This window comes from Struthio camelus, chromosome 25 (assembly GCF_040807025.1).
Source record: "Struthio camelus isolate bStrCam1 chromosome 25, bStrCam1.hap1, whole genome shotgun sequence".
Taxonomy (NCBI): Eukaryota; Metazoa; Chordata; class Aves; order Struthioniformes; family Struthionidae; genus Struthio; species Struthio camelus.
Window position 1 is genome coordinate 5,435,871 of NC_090966.1, and position 19,130 is coordinate 5,455,000.

A 19,130-nucleotide genomic window follows, 5' to 3' on the forward strand; every position below is an offset into this window, starting at 1 on the left:
TTTATATGGCTAACGGCTGAGCGGGGAGGAAAGAGGGTCCGTCTCTCTTTCAGAGCTGTATTTCTCACGTTTAGAAGGTCCTAATTCTTATCCTCCCGAGAGCTGGAATTTCATTAGATTTCCACCACAGCTTTGAGGCCCGCAAGTAAACTTTGTGGAACCGGGTGGAATAGCTTATCTGTAAAGATTCATTATAATGGCAAGGCGAACTCCGTCCTGTCTTTGCCGGGGAACATACGTACTTCAGACAAAGTTTGTTTTTGTCCTTCGCCATAAAAAGGATCTTGCTTGTTTACTGGAGGTGATTTGGTGTGTTTTATGCTGCTCGCAAATAGCCACAAATCTGGCCCACGCCTTTGCATTTCAATTAGCTATATTCTGTCTGCGTTCTTCAGGTTGTTAACACCTTTTGATTTTAATTATTTTCACTTGCTTGCCAAGGAAATTTGTGCACTTTTGCTTTTCTTTTGGCCTGAGTAGAGACCATTTTTTGCCCCGGGGCTTTTTTTTTCCCCCACGGATTTTGTTTTTTCCAATAAGATGAAGCAGTGTCCTCATATTTCCGCAGTTCATTTCTCCCATATGGAGACACTGAATGACCGCTGTTATGTCTCCAGCCTGTCTTGAAGTGATCCCAAAAATAATCAGGGAGACTGCGGTTTGCATAGGGACCCTCTAAACGTTTTTGAAACCTACGCATTCTCACTGGCTTGCGTCTCCTTTTGTAAGAGTGGCACCGTGTGCTAGAAAGTCAGGCAGCAGCCTTTTTCATTGGAAAAACAAACAAGCTAGCGGGGAAGGGCAGGAGGCAGAAGGGCAGAGTGTGCCCTGGCTCGGAGGGTGGGTGCAGGAGGCGAAGTGCCGTAACCCGGCTGCTCTGCCCGGCTCCCAGGTGGGACCCGCCGGGGCAGGTACCCCCCGCGGCGCGCAGCCCCGGCCGCCAGATTCCGGCTGCGCTCGGGCTCGGAGCGAAAAGGGCAGAAATCCGGAGGGTTTTTCTTTTTGAAACCCAAGTCCCCACATCTGCAGAAGAGGTGGGGGGACGCTTCGCAACACCTGAACCAACTCACATCTATTCTCCCCCTCACCCCCGTCCTTTCCCTTAAGAGAGAAAAAAAAAAAGTTCAAAGCGGATGCACTCGGGAGGGGAGGGATGGGGGGTTGCTAGACTTTGGAGCAGGCACAAGCTCCTTTTTTCCTCCTTAGCTGGGATTTTTACGGTAAGACAACATTTGGTGGACACATGTCCGTCTCTTCTATACAAAGCAGAATGTCCCCCTTTTGCACACTGTGGCGATTGCTTTTCCTTCCTCGGGCTGTTTTTCCTGTCCTTCTCCATGTGTCTCCTAATATCTTTGCTATCATCATGTGAACTTGCAGCTCACCCCTGCCCAGCTAGAGGGTGGACAGGGCAAAGGAGCGCTCGTGAATGACAGGCTGAGAGTCTGCCTGAAAATCCCTGCTCTGCAAACGTGCGAGCACAAATGTAAAATACTGAAGTCCAGGGAAGGGAAGTGGGGTGCAGGGAGCCTCTCGTGCTCAATGGAGAGGTTTTATGCCGGACAGACTCTCCCTAATGCCTGTCCAAGCTGGATGAGTGCTTTTCAGTGGATAATAAAGATATTTTATGGGATCCTAAAGGCATTAGAAAGGAAAGGTCTTAAAATCTTAAAATGTGAATTTAGCGCTGCAAACAAGACAGGTTACAGACATTTTGTTTACCGAGCATTAGAAACGCTCAGAGGAAGTGGGAAGTGGGAAGAGGTGTGTTATCATGCTGGGATTAGACCAAGTGACGGGCCTGCTAATTCTTTAGCCTTCTGCTCTGTACTGGCCACAAGAAGTAATGTTGACTGGTTCATATCATAATTAGCAAGTTAGGCAAGAAAAGTAATGCCTCTCCCCCCATATATACCCGAAAATGTAACCATACCTTTGATGCACAAACACTGTTTCAGAAGCATATTAATTCATCCATCTATCTATCCATGTATCTATCCATCCACCCACCTCTTCCCCTCTCCATCATCCACATCACTGTCGAATTCGCACATCCTCCTTCAAACGTATTCGTCGTTTACACTGTCCCAGGCCAATCGTGCTTCAAAATCAAGCCCGAGGGCACAAGGCACAAGGATATATATTTTTAAGTACCACCGTTTCTAATGGCTTGGCATGTGTAACATGTAATTGCAAGGGAAAAGGCAGCCCGAGGTAGCCAGAGCAAGCAGCTTTGCTACAGTACACGCAATGAGAGGATGCCCATGTGGTTTACAACAGGTAACGCGGACATCTCTCCTGTGCCGTCCCTTTATTTTAGCAGCCTCGGCGCAGGCAGGGGGCCGGCAGGGCAACGGGCCTTTGTTAAGCCGGAGGAGCAGGACTTGGATTTTATTCCTGACATGATAATATCATTCCCCATCTCCTTCCCATCGCTCACATGGCACCCTACCCTCTCTGTCCCTGCGATCTACTTTCTACCTGCATCATGTAGCACGTTTTTACAAGCTAGGTTTCGTGGGTCTAGGGTCTTTTTTTCTGCATGGTGTTAATCTCCAGCTTCCTGTGAGGCGTGTGGAGGTATAATTGGCTACCGTTTTACAGCATGGAAGGGGTCACAGGCTTAGAACAGGCTTCCCCCCATCCTCTAAAGAAAAAAAAAATCTCCCTGTTGCTGAAGGAGAGGAAGTATAAGGAGAGTAAACAGGAAAACGGAGCTCTGACCGTGCAGGTAGGCGGGGATTTTCCTTTTCATTTTTCATGGTTTCTCCACTTTAGTGACATACATCAGACATGGAACAATTAGTTCTTCTGCAGCTCTGGAAGATAGAATAAATATGAAATCTTTAAATATCGGGTGTACAAAATATGGAGAATCTCTTGTACATGATTACTGCTTTGAAAAGAAAGCAAGGTCTCTTTTTTAAAGCCTGCAATTATGCACATATTTATTCTACTACTCTGGGTACTTATGGGGTAAAACACTCCTTTAGGAACTCTTCAGAACTGAGTCCACTGGCGGCCCGGGTGTATCAGGGGCTGTTTGCCCCAAGTGTGTAGAGTCTGCCAAAGCCTGGAGGAGCCTCCCCTAACCCACCTGGGACACCTCTCACTTATTAACAATTTGGGCTCACTCCTGTCCTTGCTTGCCTTCCCCCCCTCCCCCCCCCCACCATGTCCTTTTAACTTTTCTCCATCTCTGGAGGTTTCCTATTTCGTTTAGTAAACATTGCCTAATCCTTTCTGGCTCTTTGGGGAAAAAATGAAAAACAAAACAGAACAAAACAAAAGCCGATATTTCTCATCCAAGACCTAGCCCGTCTCCCCAGACCGAAGGGGTCGAGGGGAACATCTGTATTAATTAAAGGTCTCTCCCCGGGCACGGTGCAGAGCTGGCTTTGGGGACATGGCCAGGCTGTGCGGTGTCCTCCGGCCCCTGGCCAGGGCAAGGCGAGATGCCCTCGTACCCAGGCTGCTCTGGCGAGAAAGAGGAAATTTCACCCTTAAAACAACCCTCTAACCGTTTGCCTCCCAGACTGGTTCAGCGATAAATGGGGGGAAATGCATTTGTCAGAGGAACAGAGGGGTTTGGGGAGTGCTTCGCTGCAAAGGAGAGCTCAATATTGCAGTGCCGTTGTCAGGTCATCCTGAATGTCTTGGCTTTATTTATTTTTATTTCTTATTTAGCAAGTGAACTCCACGCTAAGGATTTTTAAAGCGTTTTTTACAGCCCTTCTGTGCTCTCTTGGTATGGTGTAACACAAAGTAAAATTTTATTCCACCCAGCCTTCAAAATTTCAACCAAGAAACCGAGCTGACAGAATTAAAAACAAAAACAAAACAAAGAAATCCCACCAAAACCAAACTTCACCAAGGTAACCTAGTTACAGATGTGTATGATGTCTTATTTTATTCAACAAAAAGTGATTAAAATCTGTTAAAGGATTTAATTAAGAGAATTAAATGAAAAGGAAGGGGCACAAATGAGTTGGAAAAAAAGCGAAGCTATTCTAAACGATTAAATCGCCATTTTAACAGTATAATGGGGTTTGCATACTGAAAAGAGAAATCAGAGCTCATATCTCATCAATAATTCATAGGCAAGAGGGATCATTCCGAGGTCAGCAGACTTGTACAGCCCTGGTTCCTCTCTCGGAGGAGAGGGTGAGCATCGTATCACAACACAACACTTCTATCTCACGCGGACCCTGGGGTCTGCCGGGTCACCTTTTAAAGGAAAACATAAACTCATTTTTTTTCTTTTCTTTCTTCCTTTCTCTCTTTTTTTTTTTTTAATTTACCAAGTCACCACTGCCTGGGTTAGGTGGTGACTCTCAGCAAGAGAGGGGGAGGTTTGGAGAAGGACTGGATGTGGTTCATATTGCTGCAATACAGACACACAACAACAATGTGGCAATTATGCTTTTGAGAAACTAAAGGAATCTCTCTCTTTTTTCTTTTTTTTTTTTAACCACAAAAATGAAGGTTGGGAGGTTGTGGGTTCTTATCTGCCTTTGTGGGGATGGGCTGGCGGCAGAGACCAGATACTGCACTGCTCGGTCTGTAATCCTTTTATTTCATTCTATTTAAGGAAAGAACATTATTATTAAAATATTTATTTGCAATAGTCCTGTAAATTTCTCCAGCCTCCACACACACACAGTGAAGGCCACAAGAAGGGAAAGCGCTCGCAGGAAACCAGCCCCTTTCCCTGCAGGTCCGCTCCCCAAGCCCCCTTCCCTCCCCCACAGCTGAATTTCAGCCTGAGAAATTGCTTCTTCTTTCTCCCAGCCCCAGCCTCTCTCTCTCTCTCTCTCTCTCTCTCTCTCTCTCTTTTTTTTTTTTTAATTACACGTCCGATCTGAAGGGAAGGAGTTTGAGGAATTAGTTAGAATCCTCTTGATAAAGGTCCCACTGCAATTAGGGAACCCGAATTAGGAACCGAAGAGGACCTTCAGGGGGGTGGACTCCTCCTCCGGGGGTCTCTTTCCAGTCCTAGAATGGACTTAAGAATGAAATTTTCTTTCAAGCTGTGGCTATTTAGGTATCGGAGCTGATTCTCCCCCATTTTTTCTCTCCTAATGTTTAAATAAATGCTGTTCGATAACTTTACGAGAGAGGTGCCCACCCTGTGTAGTTTTTCCATGTTCTGTTACCCTAAATAGCTTTAAAAAGAAACTATTTTGACAGCAAGCGTTGAAAGAATAAGACTAGTATGAGTTTTTTCCTTTTGATTTATCTCTTTTTAACATGTGTGTGTGCGTGTGTGTGTGTGTATATATATATATCTAACCTTCAAGTCAAAACAAATTACAGCGTTAGGATTTTTTAAAGGACATTTGCTTAGTGGCAAATCACGTATCTGTTTATGCAGGGAGAAATTGCAAAAGCGGGGCCTGGGCTGGGCTGGGGTGGGGATTTTGGAAGTTTAGGACTGAAATGGAGCAGGGGGGGAAGACGAAGCCTGGGAAGGGGGATTTAGTGCAATCGCCTCGCCTGTAACGTCCTCAAGCAACCAGCAGAGCTCGCTTCAGACCAAGTTCACTGCCAGGAGGGCCGGGGCCGGAGCGGGGCTCGCTGGGCGCCGCCGGGCCGAGCCGGGCCGGGCCGGGGCCGGGCCGGGGCCGGGCCGGGGCCGGGCCCGGCGCTCCCTCCCCGCCACCCGCTTCCCTCCGGCTCCCCTCGGACAACCCCGGCCGCTGCTCGCCACCGAGCCCTCCAGCGCTCCCAAAATAGTCGTAATAAAATCAAAATAATCAAAAAGACATCCCTCCCCCTTTCCCCTCCCCCGAAAATTCACAACAGGCTAATTACTGCCGTCACCAACTCACCTATGTGAACTCCCATTAGGCAAATAAAAGAGTATAAATTCAAAGTCAGATGAATCCAGCTGTGGTTTAAGTTTTTTTCCCCCCTCTCGTGTTCTTCTAAATATACAGAGTTAACCCCGGAGTGGGGGCAAGGGGGAAAAAATCCAGCCATCTAGGGCAGTGCTGGGTGATCTGGAGCTAAGCATCTAATGTTTGCAAAGGGCTGAGATTGTAAGTTTTTTTTATCCTTTTCCCCCCTCCCCCGCGAGAGGAGAAAAAAAAAAGTCGTGAAGATTTTTTTTAAAGTAAAATACATAAAATAGTGAAATGAGTACAGCATTAGTTTCAACAGCCGTAGAAGGTAACTCTGGTCTTGGGGGGCTTGTTAGTACAGCATTATAGCTCGAGGGGTCAAAAAGTTGAGGGTCAAAAGTTTACGCTGTGCGTGACTCAGTCTTGTGTATAACCCTGATAGACTGATGTCAGTGTGAAAAAAAAAAAAAGGCGCAGAAAGCGGGGAGGGGGGTGAGGTGGGAGGAAGAGTCTCTGCTCATGGGCAGAGATGGGGAATAGGATAGCGAGGTAGGACCGACCTGCAGCCGCGACCCAGAGGCGGGGAGGACAAGGGGAGCGCTGGAGGCGCTGGAGGTAGAAAATAAGGTAGATTGATTTGGGTCTCTCGTGAGGAAGTGCGTAGCGATTTCTTAATATTTTTCTAAGATAACCCCTGAAACGCTATTTGGAGTCAAATTAAGAGAATATAAGGGGGAATGCATTTATTAAATCCAATTACACGGAGGTCCCTATAGGATATTAACGTAAGCAGTTAAAAAATAATTTTCATTCCAGCGTCAATTTTGTTTGGATTGGGTTTAAATTATACCGAAAAAAAAAAGCCTGACACGGTTGGTGAAAATGTGTTCTAACATCTTTACTTGGAAACACTTCCAAAACACTTGGAGAGGTGCCTGTCTCTCTCTCCCCCGGCTCAGAAGTCCAAAGCTTCAAATATTTTTGTAATCCTTATTCAGTATGAGTGTAAATACTAATTAAAAAAATACAAGAAATAGCATCCATGATTTACCGTCTGCATTTATACCTTAATCATATGAAACTTGCAATAATGTAATAGACAACATCAATGGACTGATGGTTTTTAAATATTCAATGCAGATATTTAAAGGCGCTTTCGAGTGCCCATTTCGTCACTCGGTCCGGTTAAAGTAGCTAATTTTGTTTTGCAGCACGCTTTCCATCGGAATTTGAATGAGATGTTTTATATTTCTTGCTTGAAATGTGACTCCACTCTGGTCATTGCAACAGTTTAATGAACTGATATAATAAATATTTCCCTTGGCATTTCCAAGTTATTTCTACACTGCCAGACTTTGAACCCTCCAAACTCTAAATATTATTTGCACTGGGACTAGGGAAGATCTTTTCAATAGCTTCTTAAGCAAACAGTCGAAGCAAGGCAAAGTCCTCTAAGAAAAAAAACTACCAAATTTGCGCTTTTTTCCCCCTCTCGGCTTTCAAATATTTTCAGTGACTAAATAGTTATAACAAGGGTCATTTTTCTTGGAAGAGGAAGAGAGAATATTAGAGCCATGGGAAAGGCATTCTGGAAAATCCATTTACTTTCCCGGTGAGGATATATTCATAGAGTAGGTGAAATTCAAGAGAACGTAAAGCGTTTTGTTTTGCGTGATAAGGCTCGGGTTTAATTAATTGCCATGAATTTGCTTGGTATTTATAAAATATCACTATATAAGGGCTACCGTTTAGTTGTAACTTGGGTGATCCATCTCTTCGCCCTTGTAATTACTATACTTATCTCTATAGAACAGTCATTTCTACTCCAGGTTTATGGAACAGGTAATGGATAATAAAGGCCATTTGTTTTCGGGATATTAAAACAAGCAGGTATAATTTCATGGCAATAAAAAAAAAAAAAAAACCTCCCAACTTTCCTTATAATATTCACTCCTACATCATAACGTTTAAGTTTCAATTTAGGAATACGATTCTGCATGTTTACTTGAAATAGATTCATTTGAAGCAATGTAAGGGGAGAGAGAGCGAGGGAGGGAGGGAAGGAGAGAGGGAGGAAATTGAAGGAATAATTTTCAAGGATATTTCTAATCTCTCTCTCTTGCTCGGGGTGGGCTCGGCTTGGTGTCTAAGTACACGGTGCTTAGGGTGAGGGTGTCTAAGTACCAGCCAGGCGGGGAAAAGACAGTTCAGGGGTGAATTTTCCTTGTATTTCTTTCCCCTACCGGACAGTCAACCGCATGTGCTTTTTTAATCCCGATCTACTTTTCAAACGACCTCTTTCTCGCTGGGAGAGCCGCGGTGTCGGGGCTGGTGGTGTAAACGCGGAGATCGGGGGAGACCCCGCAGAGCCCCGCGGCCGGGCGCCGCCGCCGCCGCCGCTCGCACCTCGGCTTTCAGGCGGCAGCATTTACAAGCGTTGCACCTCAGTGGTGAAAACACGCCCCATGCCAGCTAGTTTTGCAAAGCACCGTTAGAAATAAAAAAGGATACGTAAGGCTGATTAGGGCAAGCAAGCCAGGCTTAAACCTCCACTTCGCTGTTGCAAGGCAGGTGTGGGCTCATCCCACCTAAGCCGGCGGCCGCGCTACCGCGCGTTTGTGCGTGCCTTGCGCGGCCGAAGCGGCAGCTGCTCGCGTTCAGAGCCGTGCCCTAGCGGATCCCCTCCGCCCGTCAGAGCGCCCTGATCGCTGGAAGGAAATCCCGGCTCAATACGCGAAACCGAAAGGTTTGCGCTTGGGAAAGGGGAGGAAAAAAAATCACACTCCTCCTTGCTGCCGGCCTGGGAGTCTTCAACAGCAACAGAAATCCTCCAGGAGAAAGTTCACCCCCCCAAAAAAATTATGATGATGATTATTTTTTGGCAGCTAGAGCCGGGGAAGGTGCTGAGGGAGCCGCGGCGTGCGGGTGCGCGGCGGCGGCTCTGCCCCCGCGAGGGGCTGGTAACGCGCGGGGGCGCGGAGCGGCGCGGAACGGGCGCGGCGCGGCGCGGGGTGAACCGCGGGTCAGCGCGGCTCTCGGCCGCCGCCGCGCTGCGGACACGCCTCGCTGTTTAACAAAGACTGACAAACTATGAGATTAATACCAAAACTTGCGGGTTTCCCACCCCAAAACGCGCAGAGGGCCTCCTCGCTCCGCCAGGAGCAGTTCCGCTCGCCTTTAAAGACAATAGTGGTTTATACTGGGGAAGGGGGGGAGGGGGCACAAACAAACCCAATCAGAAGGGGGAAAAAAAAGAAAAAGAAAGAAATTAGTGTTCTTATCGAGGAATAATCTCGCTGAAAAGGCAACACGGGGGAGAGAGACCAGAATAGCCCAGCCTAGATTTGGGTGGGGAGTCCGGGGTGGGGGTGGGGGGTGCAGAGCTTGGATTTTAGGTGATTTCTATATGGTACCGCCTGCAAAGCCTTACCAACTTTTGAGGGAGCGTCCTAAAACCCTCGGGGATTACTCTGAGGAAGGGAGCCCGTTTTGCCAAGGTACGTATCGCTGGCGGCGCTACCTGGGCGGGCGGCCGGGCGCCGAGCGGGGCCCGCACCGAGCTGCCGGCCCGGGGGGGGCAGCCGCGCTTCGAGCCCCCTCGTTAGGGGCAGCAACCGGCGGAGGCGACAAAAAAGCCTCCCCGAGCCGCCCGGCAGCAGGAGCGCGGCTGCAACGAGCGCTGGCAGGTGCCTTGGGGAGGCTTTTCGGGGAGGCAGGGGCTCCCCTCGACCCCCGAGGGAGCGAACGGGGGGGATCGAGCCTCCCCCCCCCGGCCAAGCCCTGCTTTGAAATGGAAACGAGCCTGGGCGCAATCTGCCGTGGGAAACTTCCGCAACGTGGGGCGGATTTCTGAGCGAAAGGCAGAAAGGTGTGTGGGAGGGGGGGCCGGGGCTCCTTTTCTTTTTAATTTGGGATCACAAGAGGGTAGTGTGAGATTTCTTGGAGGTGTGGTGGGGGGAAGATTTCTGGTAAACGCTAGGGGTGCTGGTTTGCTAGCACCAAACCCCTTTTGTCCGTCATTGGAAAGGAAAATTAAAACTGTTTTTTTTTTTTAAAGCATGTGGGAGGGGGTTAAAAATCAGGAATAGGCCTAGATATTTCTATCCAGATTTGTATCCTTTACGGGACTCGCTTAGGAGGTCGCTACGGTATGGACTGAAAGGAAATACAATAAAATAAATCAGAGTGGAATTGGAAAGGAGGAATAAAATTTAAGAGGAAAAAAGGAACTCTAATGGGATTAGTTCTGCAGAATTATTTTATGGCATTCATCTACACGTTATACAAGCAGATTTGATCTGGCTTCTTACTTTTATGGCAAGTTTTACAGGGGAAGGTAAATTTCAGATTTGCTGTCCGCTCCCCAGCAAAGTCTAGATGCTGGGAGCGTTTATGTAGATTGAAAACTGCTTGCTCTGTGCAAAAGCGTCTTCAAGAAATCACTGCACTGTGCTCTGTTTCTTTTGCTCGAAACCTGTCTCTCGTACAGGCGTGTGAAATGGTTCGGGGATTGTCCTAGGTGGACCTGAACTTACTTCTTAAAATACGTGTTCGTTTATCCGTTCATTCGGGAACGAGACGCTTTTTATCAGGAAAACCAACTGTTCACTTTAAAGTTCCTGAAAAAATCTTAGGGCATAATGTGTCCCAGACAAACTATGTGCACTCAATCTTGGCCGTAACTGTTTTTTTTTCCCATTTAATAGGAAAAAAGTAGGCATTTTAAATATATATTTGAGGTATTTATTGCAAGAGTAGGGATAAAGTGGTTGTAGTCAAAACTTTAATGTAAAGCAAATGCAGCATTTTTCTCAAAGCCTCTCTGCTGTGGCATTTAAATACCAATTAATTCGAGAAATACTTGACCAAAAATATGTTCTCTCTTTTGAAATACACAAAACCAAAATTAGGGGAGGATGTTATACTTTTAATCTCTTGGGCAACAGTAATTTTAAACGAAATCTCAACATGATGCTACCCTCATTAGTTCCGAATGAAGGTTCATTACCTAGACAGTATGAATATTTTATTGCTTTATATCCCTTTTTCGGAAATGAAACGCCTTTGATCTTTTTCTCGGGTTGTAAAAAGAATTGCCTGTCATTAAAAAAAAAACCTGTCGTCCCATCTGCCTTTACATTCTGTATTTCTTTTCATCTGTTTCTTTCTTTTTGATAATTTACACACACACACACGTATAAACTAAAACCTTGGTTGACCTCCAAGAACGAAAAATTGATGAAATCTTTGTACTGCATATAAGAGAATAATTATGAGGTTATCACGATTGAGGCAGACGAAGCTATCACATTTTACTTTTAAAGCACGGTTATTTGGATTCTGGTCTCGTTGTAAGTCTCTACTTATATCAGTCCAGGAGATTGATTTTTTAGAACAACAGTAAACTAATGCATAAGGTATGAAGGTAGAAAAGCGCTATTTCTTCTAATCTAGATTATCAGTTATTCGGATTTTGAGTTGATGTTTTAATTGTGTTTCCTCTGAAAAGTGAATCTTTTAACCCTCGTTATCAATAGATTAATTGTTGATCTCTGTAAGTTGCAAACTTTAACGCTCCCCCGTCCCTTTTCCCCAGAAGATAATTATGACAGTAGGAGAAGTAGAAGATCTCTGACCAAGGAGGATTCATCTGTCTTCTATATGTACCCTGTAGATCCGAATTTGTGTAAAGGAAGTTGGGTCACAAATTCGTATCTAGGGGAATATGTAGTTGACACAAACACTACAGGTCACAATCCCAGAAGGCAAAAAAAAAAAAAAAGGAAAAAAAAAAGGAAAACTAAATACAAGGGTGAAAGCAAGGTCTTAAACAGAAAGGCGCTTTATATCTGAAAAGAAATACTTTGGATTTGACCTTAACCCAACTCCAGCACTCCTGCGATAAACTTTATCATCACTTCGAGATAAAATCTGAGCTGCACAGGCGGGGAGGGGGGAGAGGGGGAGAGGGGCAGTATTACCGCGATTCGAGGGGCGAGAGTCCCACCATTGCTTTAGTTTGTGTAATCTCAGCAGTGATACCCAACAAAATAGTACTCTCTTTCCTGCTGCCTGTGAAGAAATTATTGTGCGTTTCGGAATTAAACACCAATTTGAGTATTTAAGGGTGGCATTTGAAAAGCTGTTGTTTTGCTGTTGCTTTTAAAGTGTCTTTATTCAATAAAGGCGAGGCGAAGATGCATTAGGATTTAGGTTAACTCTCTTTGTAATTGTTCATCAAGTCCTTGATTTCTTGCTTGGAGGACGGGCTCCTTTTCCATCCGTGCGTGGGAAACAGTCAATCTAAAGCCACAGCTAAATGTGATTTAGGAGACCGGGTACCCCGAATTAGCTGATGAATTTTCTATCGATCCGAAACAAGCCCTATTCATCTCTGCCAGGCTCGGGGCGCAATGTCCCTGCTCGTATCACCTCAGCAAGAAACGAGATGCAAACACTACCCGGAGGGATCGCCATGGATCATGTGCCGGGGCAGCGATTGTGATCCGCAGCCCCGAATCCCTCGAAAATAATTTTTTTGTCTTTTTTTATTTTTTTCCCCTCTGGCTCTTCCCACCCCCCCCCGCCCCAGCCAGGACACACCCCCGAGGGGGGTGGGCCGGGGGGGCCGGTTCTCGCCCGCGGGGCGCTGCCGAGCCCGGGGCCGGCGGGGGCCGGCGAGGCCCGGCGGCGCCGCGGCCGGGGGCGGCCGGAGGGGAGCGGGCGCCCCCGGCCACCTCCCCGGGGATGCTCGGGGCCCCGGGAGAGCCCGTGCTGGGCAGATTTCCTTATCCGGGGATCGCAGGCCACCTCGCCATTGGCCCGTGCTGTCACATGGACTCCAACTTTGTTCACTTGACAGTAAGTAGGAGGGTTTCACGAAACAGGAAAACGAGTAAAGGGGGGGACAGGAATAAATTTTAGGATATATATTTTTTTCGTGTGTGCAATTCTAAGAAATTAATGGCCATGAGCTCGTTTTTGATCAACTCCAACTATGTGGACCCCAAGTTCCCACCCTGTGAAGAGTATTCCCACAGCGATTACCTTCCCAATCACTCGCCGGAATATTACAGCAGCCAGAGGCGAGAGAGCACTTTCCAACATGAAGCGATGTACCAGCCGCGGTCAGCCTGCAACGAGCAGCTCTACTCGTCCTGTCAGAGCTCCGGCCACCAAGCAGCGGTGTTATCCCCCCGGGGTCATGTCCATCCTCCTGCCGGACTGCAGAGCCACCTCTCTGAACCAAACCATCCCTGCGAGCCGGGCACCCCCAGCCCGCCACCCTCCTGCAGCCAAAACTCTCTGAACCAAAGCCCTTCTAATTCCTCTTGCAAAGAGCCGGTAGTTTATCCCTGGATGAAAAAAGTCCATGTAAGCACGGGTAAGTGAACTAAAGTGGCTTTGCTTTATACTAAGTAGCACCTCAAAGTCTTGTAGAAATCTTATTGCACCAGTTGTAAAATAACCATTCGTGGAGATTTACGATCGCCTGTTTGCAGAGCGGTATAATTACATCCTCCATAAATTTTTATTGCTCTGCTTGGCCATGTGCCTTTGAAGTCTCTGTTACCATCCTCCTCCAATTTCTTGCAGGCTACTTTTTTTATGGCTGTTGAATCTTCGTAAGTTAAGTTTTATGTTTTCGTAATTTGTATTTAAGTGGCGGGTTGAGTAAACTTTTACTATTTTCCCTCCCCCCTTCCTTTTTACTGTGATATTTAATAAAAAGGAGCGTGTGTTTGCCTGAGTGTATGTGTGTAGGGGGAACTACTTTAAAGATTTGGGGATAATAGAGAGATGCTCACGTAGGGGTGTGTGTGTATGCAAGTGTGTATATACGTGTGTATATATATATACACACACACACACACACACACTCATAGAGGCCATGGAAAATGTGTCAAGGGGACCTTATAAAAACAGGAATATACGTCAAGCAACGAGGATGGAGGTGGAGATTTGGAGATAGGCTCTGGGTATATTTTTATAAGGTTTGTGTTTTTTTTTTTTTGAGTATTCCCCCCACTAAAAGAATGTGTGATACTTTTTTGGGGGGAAAGAAACAGCTCAGTAATTCTTCTTCTCTCTTTTTTCCCTCCTTTGTGTTTGTTCAGTAAACCCTAATTACTCAGGAGGGGAACCGAAACGCTCCCGCACAGCGTACACCAGGCAGCAAGTCCTGGAGCTGGAGAAGGAGTTTCACTATAACCGCTATCTCACCCGGAGGCGCAGGGTCGAGATCGCCCACTCCCTCTGCCTCTCCGAGCGCCAGATCAAAATCTGGTTCCAGAACAGGAGGATGAAATGGAAAAAAGATCACAAGTTACCAAATACCAAGATCAGGTCTAATTCTTCCAACTCCTCTGCCAACCTGCAGATACAGCAAGGAGGTTCTCAAAACCGATCCAATGGACCAGCCACCAGCCTATAACTATTCCTTGTATGGATGAGAGTGTGTGTTTGTGGGTGTGAGTTGGTGTGTGTGTGTGTGTATGTGTAGGGAACACATGATGATTTTTTGTTTATGCTCCAGGAAGCTAAGGAAGGAGGGGTACTCTTTATTTATAGGGGGAGCAGAGGGAGACTCAGCTACAACAAAGCAGAGATGTGCTGTTGTGCCTCTCTTCCATTAAAAGGAGGCTGTAGATAGTAGTTTTCAGATTTGGCTAAGATGGATCCTTGTTTCATCTTTAATCACGCCAAGCTCTGCCCCATTTGTCATGTTTACTCTCCCGTACAAAGGATGGACCTTATGTCTGCTATTACCTCGACAACCAGCGTTCACTTTAATAAATGAGGCTCAGTTTCTTCAAGACGAACTGGATCCCCCCCCCTTTTTTCCTCCTTTTTTTCTTTTTCTCGCCTACCAGCCACAAAACGAAAGTTTCTATTCAGCCATCCCAAAGACACGGCAGTTCTAGCACAGCCCTGCGGTGGAGAAAAACAACAAAACACAACAAAAAATCCCCGTCTGCTCCGTGTTTTACAAGGACCGTGGGGACTGAAGAGATCTTGGACACTGTGATGATCGTGCAGCCCAGGGTGGGGAGGAGGGAACCACTAAAAAGAAGTAAAATTAAGTCAAGTGGGTGGTGGACAAAGAAACCAAGAGAATGGACACTTATGTAGGACCCCCCCCCTCCCCGCCATTTTTGAGTCCAGCAGGTTAATTACTTCACTTGTAAGTCTGGGGAGGGGAGGGTGGGGTGGGAACAGGGGAAAGAAACGTGTTTAGTTTAGAAACTTGAAGATAAACGGTGCCACCTGAACGCAAGTCCGCAGCCAGCGGGGAGAGGGGTTTCTGCGAGGAGAAAGCTGCTCTTCCCGGCCTAGCCCGGGTTTGCGCCGAGACTGTGAAACGAAGGCGGGGGGCGAGGGGCTCCCCCGACGGGCCGGGCCGGGGGTGCCCGAGGTCTCGCCCCGCTCGGCCGCGGGCGCCCAGCCGCCGGGTCCCCTCGCGCGGCCCTGCCTCCTCCTTTTGTCCTTCATCCTGTCCGCGCCTACTTGTAAATAGCGGGGGGGGGGGGGGGGGGGGGAGGGGGGGCGCAAATGGAAATAAATTTTTCATTGTGAAGCTGACCTTGTGTGTTTTTTTATTTTTATTTTTTGTTCTGGTGAGCAGAAAAAATAGATTTTTAAAAATTTTTAATTAAAAAGCACGTTACTTTTGAACTGTGATTTCTGTTGTCAATGGCGCAGCCTCAACTCCCTAATGAAAACAAAAGATGTTTGACTATGGGGTATATCAGCCTTAAGTACTGCTAAGCCTTACATATTATGATTTATTTGTTCTAAGTTTATATTAATATGCTCTTCCCAAACTGGTTTCAGACAAAACAGAGGTAGTCATTAGTGCTTTGCTTTGCTTTAAAGAATGATGTAGCGTTGTATTTCTCTAGAGAGATTTCTTGATTAAAAAAAAAAATCTCCTTCTCCAAGGTAGTTAATGCATTAATGAGTCTAATTTTTGCACAGATGTTTCTCGGTGTTTGCAGGTTTTCTGTGTATTTTTATATTACAAAGGAGCTGGCTCCTGCGATAGCTCATAGCCTGACAAGCAAATAGATAATCAAGAAGACAAATGGCTTCTTTTGTGAGCCACAGCTCTTGTATTAATTTTCATTTTCTTGCTCATAGAAAGTATCGAAAATACTCTTCAGGACGAAATAACATTCCAGTTCTAAGTTACAAATATAAGAAAAAGACTATTGTGAGCAGGGGTGGTGGTGGTGGTGGTGGTGGTGGTGGTGCGGGGGGGGGGGGGGGGACTCCTCCACATCATCTGAATAAAATAATCATTTTCTTACACTTGCCTCTAAAAAAAAGGCATTTGCTTATTTGTTCAATGTTTATGGAATTCTCTGAGACCCCCCCCCATAAGGACCGAAATATTCCACCGCATTATTCAGAAGCAAAGGCAGGGCTTGAAATTTTTAAGTCAGTGTGTGTTTATGTGCTATTCCTTTATTTGTAGTAAGTCACTGCACAACCACCTTGCAAATAAAGTGCCTTGAGAAGTAGCCCTTCCCCCACCTCAAACAAAGAGCCGTTATATTTTTCTTTCTATTGACATTTTAATATTTTAAAATAATATTAATGTAGCCACATGATACAGATTTGTTACACGTTCTGATGGAGAATAAATTGGTTTTATGAAAACATTTTTGGCTAACTAACACATTTTTAGAGGCAGCAACTAGAAACCTTCAAAGTTTCTTTTTTTTTCTTTTTTCTTTTTCTTCCTCCCACCAGAGAGGATGGCAAGGGCTGTATTTTATTGCAATGCCTGAGGTTGGGATGTTTTTTGTTGCTGTTGTCGCATTTTATTTTACTGTTTTTCTCTTTGATCTGCTGTGGATGTAAAGAGGGTGCTATTTTCAAGATAGTCCTTCTAAGAATGGCAAAAATAGTTCTTAAAAAAAAGCATATGCTTCTAGGAATGCAGGTTCTATAGAACCGAATCAAAGCTGGAAAGTATGAATAGAATAGAAGGGGGAGAAAAGAAGATTTCTATAGGACCTAAAAGTTCACAGCCATTATAAGCAGACAGAAGCCAAGAAAAATGCGAGAATTATACAGAAAATCATTAATCACTTCTTTTCTTTAAATACTTATCCTTTTCCCATTGTTATTCAACAGCAAATCTCCGCAGACCGTCTGTTGGGAAAAAAGCACCCGGAGTCCTACAAGAATCTTCAGGGGAAATAATAATAATAATAATAAAATCTGGATCGTAAAGGTGAAAGCTTTATTTTTGGGGAAGAAAATCAAAACCAAAACCCCCAAGCCACCCCTTCCCCCAGACCTCTCACTTTGGAAGAAACCACCCAAACCATGAGGGCCGTCTCTGGGGCGTTGGAAAAAGGATGTGGGAGCGAACCAGGTAACAGAGCTGGTCTCTTGGCATGCATTTCTGATCGTTTTATTGCCTCCTTTCACGAGAAAGCTTGGGGCGGGGGGGAGAAGGACAGAAAGAAAAACAACACGTGAATTCTTTCGTGGGGTTTTCCTTCTGTTTTCTCGTTTTATGTTGACCGATGTAAGTGAAGGGAGCGAGCAAAGAAAGTTTGCAGGCGGGTTACGCGTAGCGAGAGGAGACTTCGCTCTTGGCTTTGTGGTGTGAATGTTCCCAGCTCGCCCTTGCAGGGGGAGAGCTCTGCTCTGCGGCTGCCGGGACGCGGCGGCTGTGGGGTTGGTCGCTCGTTTGGTGAGGGGTGGGGGGGGCGCGGCCTTTTTTTTTTTTCCTTTATTTGTACGAGCGGGATCTCCCTGCCCGTGTCACCCCCGCACGGGCCGGGTTTTGGAGGCTTTGCAACGAGGAGAGTCCCGAGCGACTCGGGCCTCTGCAGAGAGCGCCGGTGCCGAGGGGGCAATGCGAGCCAGTTGTCCCGGGGCGGGGGGATTCGGATGTCCCGAGGGTGTTTGGTGTCCCGGGGGTGGTCGAGTGTCCTAGGGGGGGTCGGATGTCCCGGGTGTCCGGGGGGTGGGGACCCTGGGGGTTCCAGGCATGGTGTGCGGGGGCCGCACTCGATGCCTCGCGTTTTGCGCCTTGCGGGGATGCCGAGAACGGGGGGGGGGGGCACGAATTTGAGGAGGTAAAATTCAGAGCTTGCAAGCACCGATCGGGGATAGAGTTCACGCAAAGGACACGTTTTCTAGGCGATTAGCTGTGTATTATAGCCACGGACTGACCTCTCAAGCCCCTTGACCTTTCCAAGGCTGGACATTGTGCTGGGGACCATTTCCAGCACGGAGCGGACGGAGTTCAGCAAAACTTTGCGTGTGCGGGAGTCGCTCTGCCCGGCTCGTCCCAAGCTGCCCCGCTCCCGCCTGTTTCCTAGCGGTGCTATTATTTTCTGCAGTATGAGGGGAATGGGCACTGGGAGAAAAGGGTGAAAGGAACGAATTAATAAAGAAGGAACCTGTAAGGGTGTAATTTCTGCTTATAATGGCTTAATCGTTCTATTTTCGAGCTCAGGCCCAATAGATTCTGCCCCCTCTTTTATTTCCTCTGCTTAACTTCAAGGTGCAAAAGGCTTTCGCTGTTTGTTTGTGTCTTTGTGAGAAAGAAGGACAGAAAGAGAGAAAGAAGGAGAGAAAGAAAGGCGTTTGGTTATCTAGAGTCAGAGAGTCTGTGATATATCTTTGCAGAGCTGACTCTGACCCTCGGTTTGCTTTACAACAATCATTTTTAAGAAGACCCCAACCAACCAAAAGAACCAAAAAATCCACCTCAATGCGACGCAGCCACTTTTGCTCGTCCCGCGTCTCACCTCCCCTCTCATTTTCAGAAATTCCTTTGTTTCCGAGAGTCCCTCTCCCCCTCCCTCCCTCCTGCCCTCCCTCCGCGCCTCCTCCCGCTTCGCCCCTGCCCACGACGCTCTCAAAAGCCTCTCTGTGCCCAGCTGCCGGGCCGGGGCTGCGCGGGGCTGCGCGGGGCGGCGCGGGGGAGCTCCTCGGGGTGGCGGCGGGAAAGGCAGCGGCCGCCCGGGCCGCCTGTCCCCGCCGGTCCCGGGACCCCCATGCCAGCCGGGCCCCATAGCAAGAGGCCCTCACTTGGCTGCCGAACTCCTTTGTGTCCTCTTGGTCCCAATACTGGACAAAAACGGCTCTTGTATGAGAGCGAAAGAGAGTAATCCAATCCCGAGGGTCCACTGAGATTTATTTATTTGAGAGGAGAGAGGAGGAGAGGAAATCATCATCTATATATATATATATGCTTATATGTGCGTATATATATGTATATACGTATATCTATGAAAAGGAGGATTGTTTCTGTCTGGT

The 19,130-nt window shown here is 46.9% G+C and overlaps 2 protein-coding genes and 1 long non-coding RNA gene across 5 annotated transcripts in view; 2 read left to right on the forward strand and 1 right to left on the reverse strand.

Annotated features, from left to right (window-relative positions):
- The window catches only part of LOC104144347 (uncharacterized), a 33,581-nt gene extending 20,356 nt beyond the window's left edge, over positions 1-13,225 (reverse strand). Inside the window, exons 1-2 of the long non-coding RNA XR_011136330.1 lie at positions 12,891-13,225; positions 2,725-2,819 (exon numbers count right to left, since the gene is read on the reverse strand). This is a non-coding gene — a long non-coding RNA (uncharacterized lncRNA). The remainder of the gene's footprint in view (positions 1-2,724; positions 2,820-12,890) is intronic.
- HOXB4 (homeobox B4) lies at positions 12,525-14,657 on the forward strand. Its single transcript, XM_068919408.1, has 3 exons — positions 12,525-12,704; positions 12,801-13,227; positions 13,961-14,657. Exons 1-3 carry the CDS (start codon positions 12,591-12,593, stop codon positions 14,275-14,277), a joined length of 858 nt encoding a protein of 285 aa, XP_068775509.1. The 5' UTR covers positions 12,525-12,590; the 3' UTR covers positions 14,278-14,657.
- Positions 14,658-16,985: 2,328 nt separating this feature from the next.
- The window catches only part of HOXB3 (homeobox B3), a 24,647-nt gene continuing 22,502 nt past the window's right edge, over positions 16,986-19,130 (forward strand). For all 3 annotated transcript variants that reach the window (XM_068919392.1, XM_068919391.1, XM_068919398.1), the window contains exon 1: positions 16,986-17,229. The gene's annotated coding sequence lies outside the window, so the exon portion shown is untranslated. The remainder of the gene's footprint in view (positions 17,230-19,130) is intronic.

Excerpts from the sequence above, each read along its gene's own strand:
- HOXB4 (XM_068919408.1), top strand. The coding sequence starts at position 12,591 with ATGCTCGGGGCCCCGGGAGAGCCCGTGCTGGGCAGATTTCCTTATCCG. Across the intron at positions 12,705-12,800 it reads CCAACTTTGTTCACTTGACA|AAATTAATGGCCATGAGCTC; the intron begins GTAAGTAGGAGG and ends TGCAATTCTAAG. Across the intron at positions 13,228-13,960 it reads AAAAGTCCATGTAAGCACGG|TAAACCCTAATTACTCAGGA; the intron begins GTAAGTGAACTA and ends GTGTTTGTTCAG.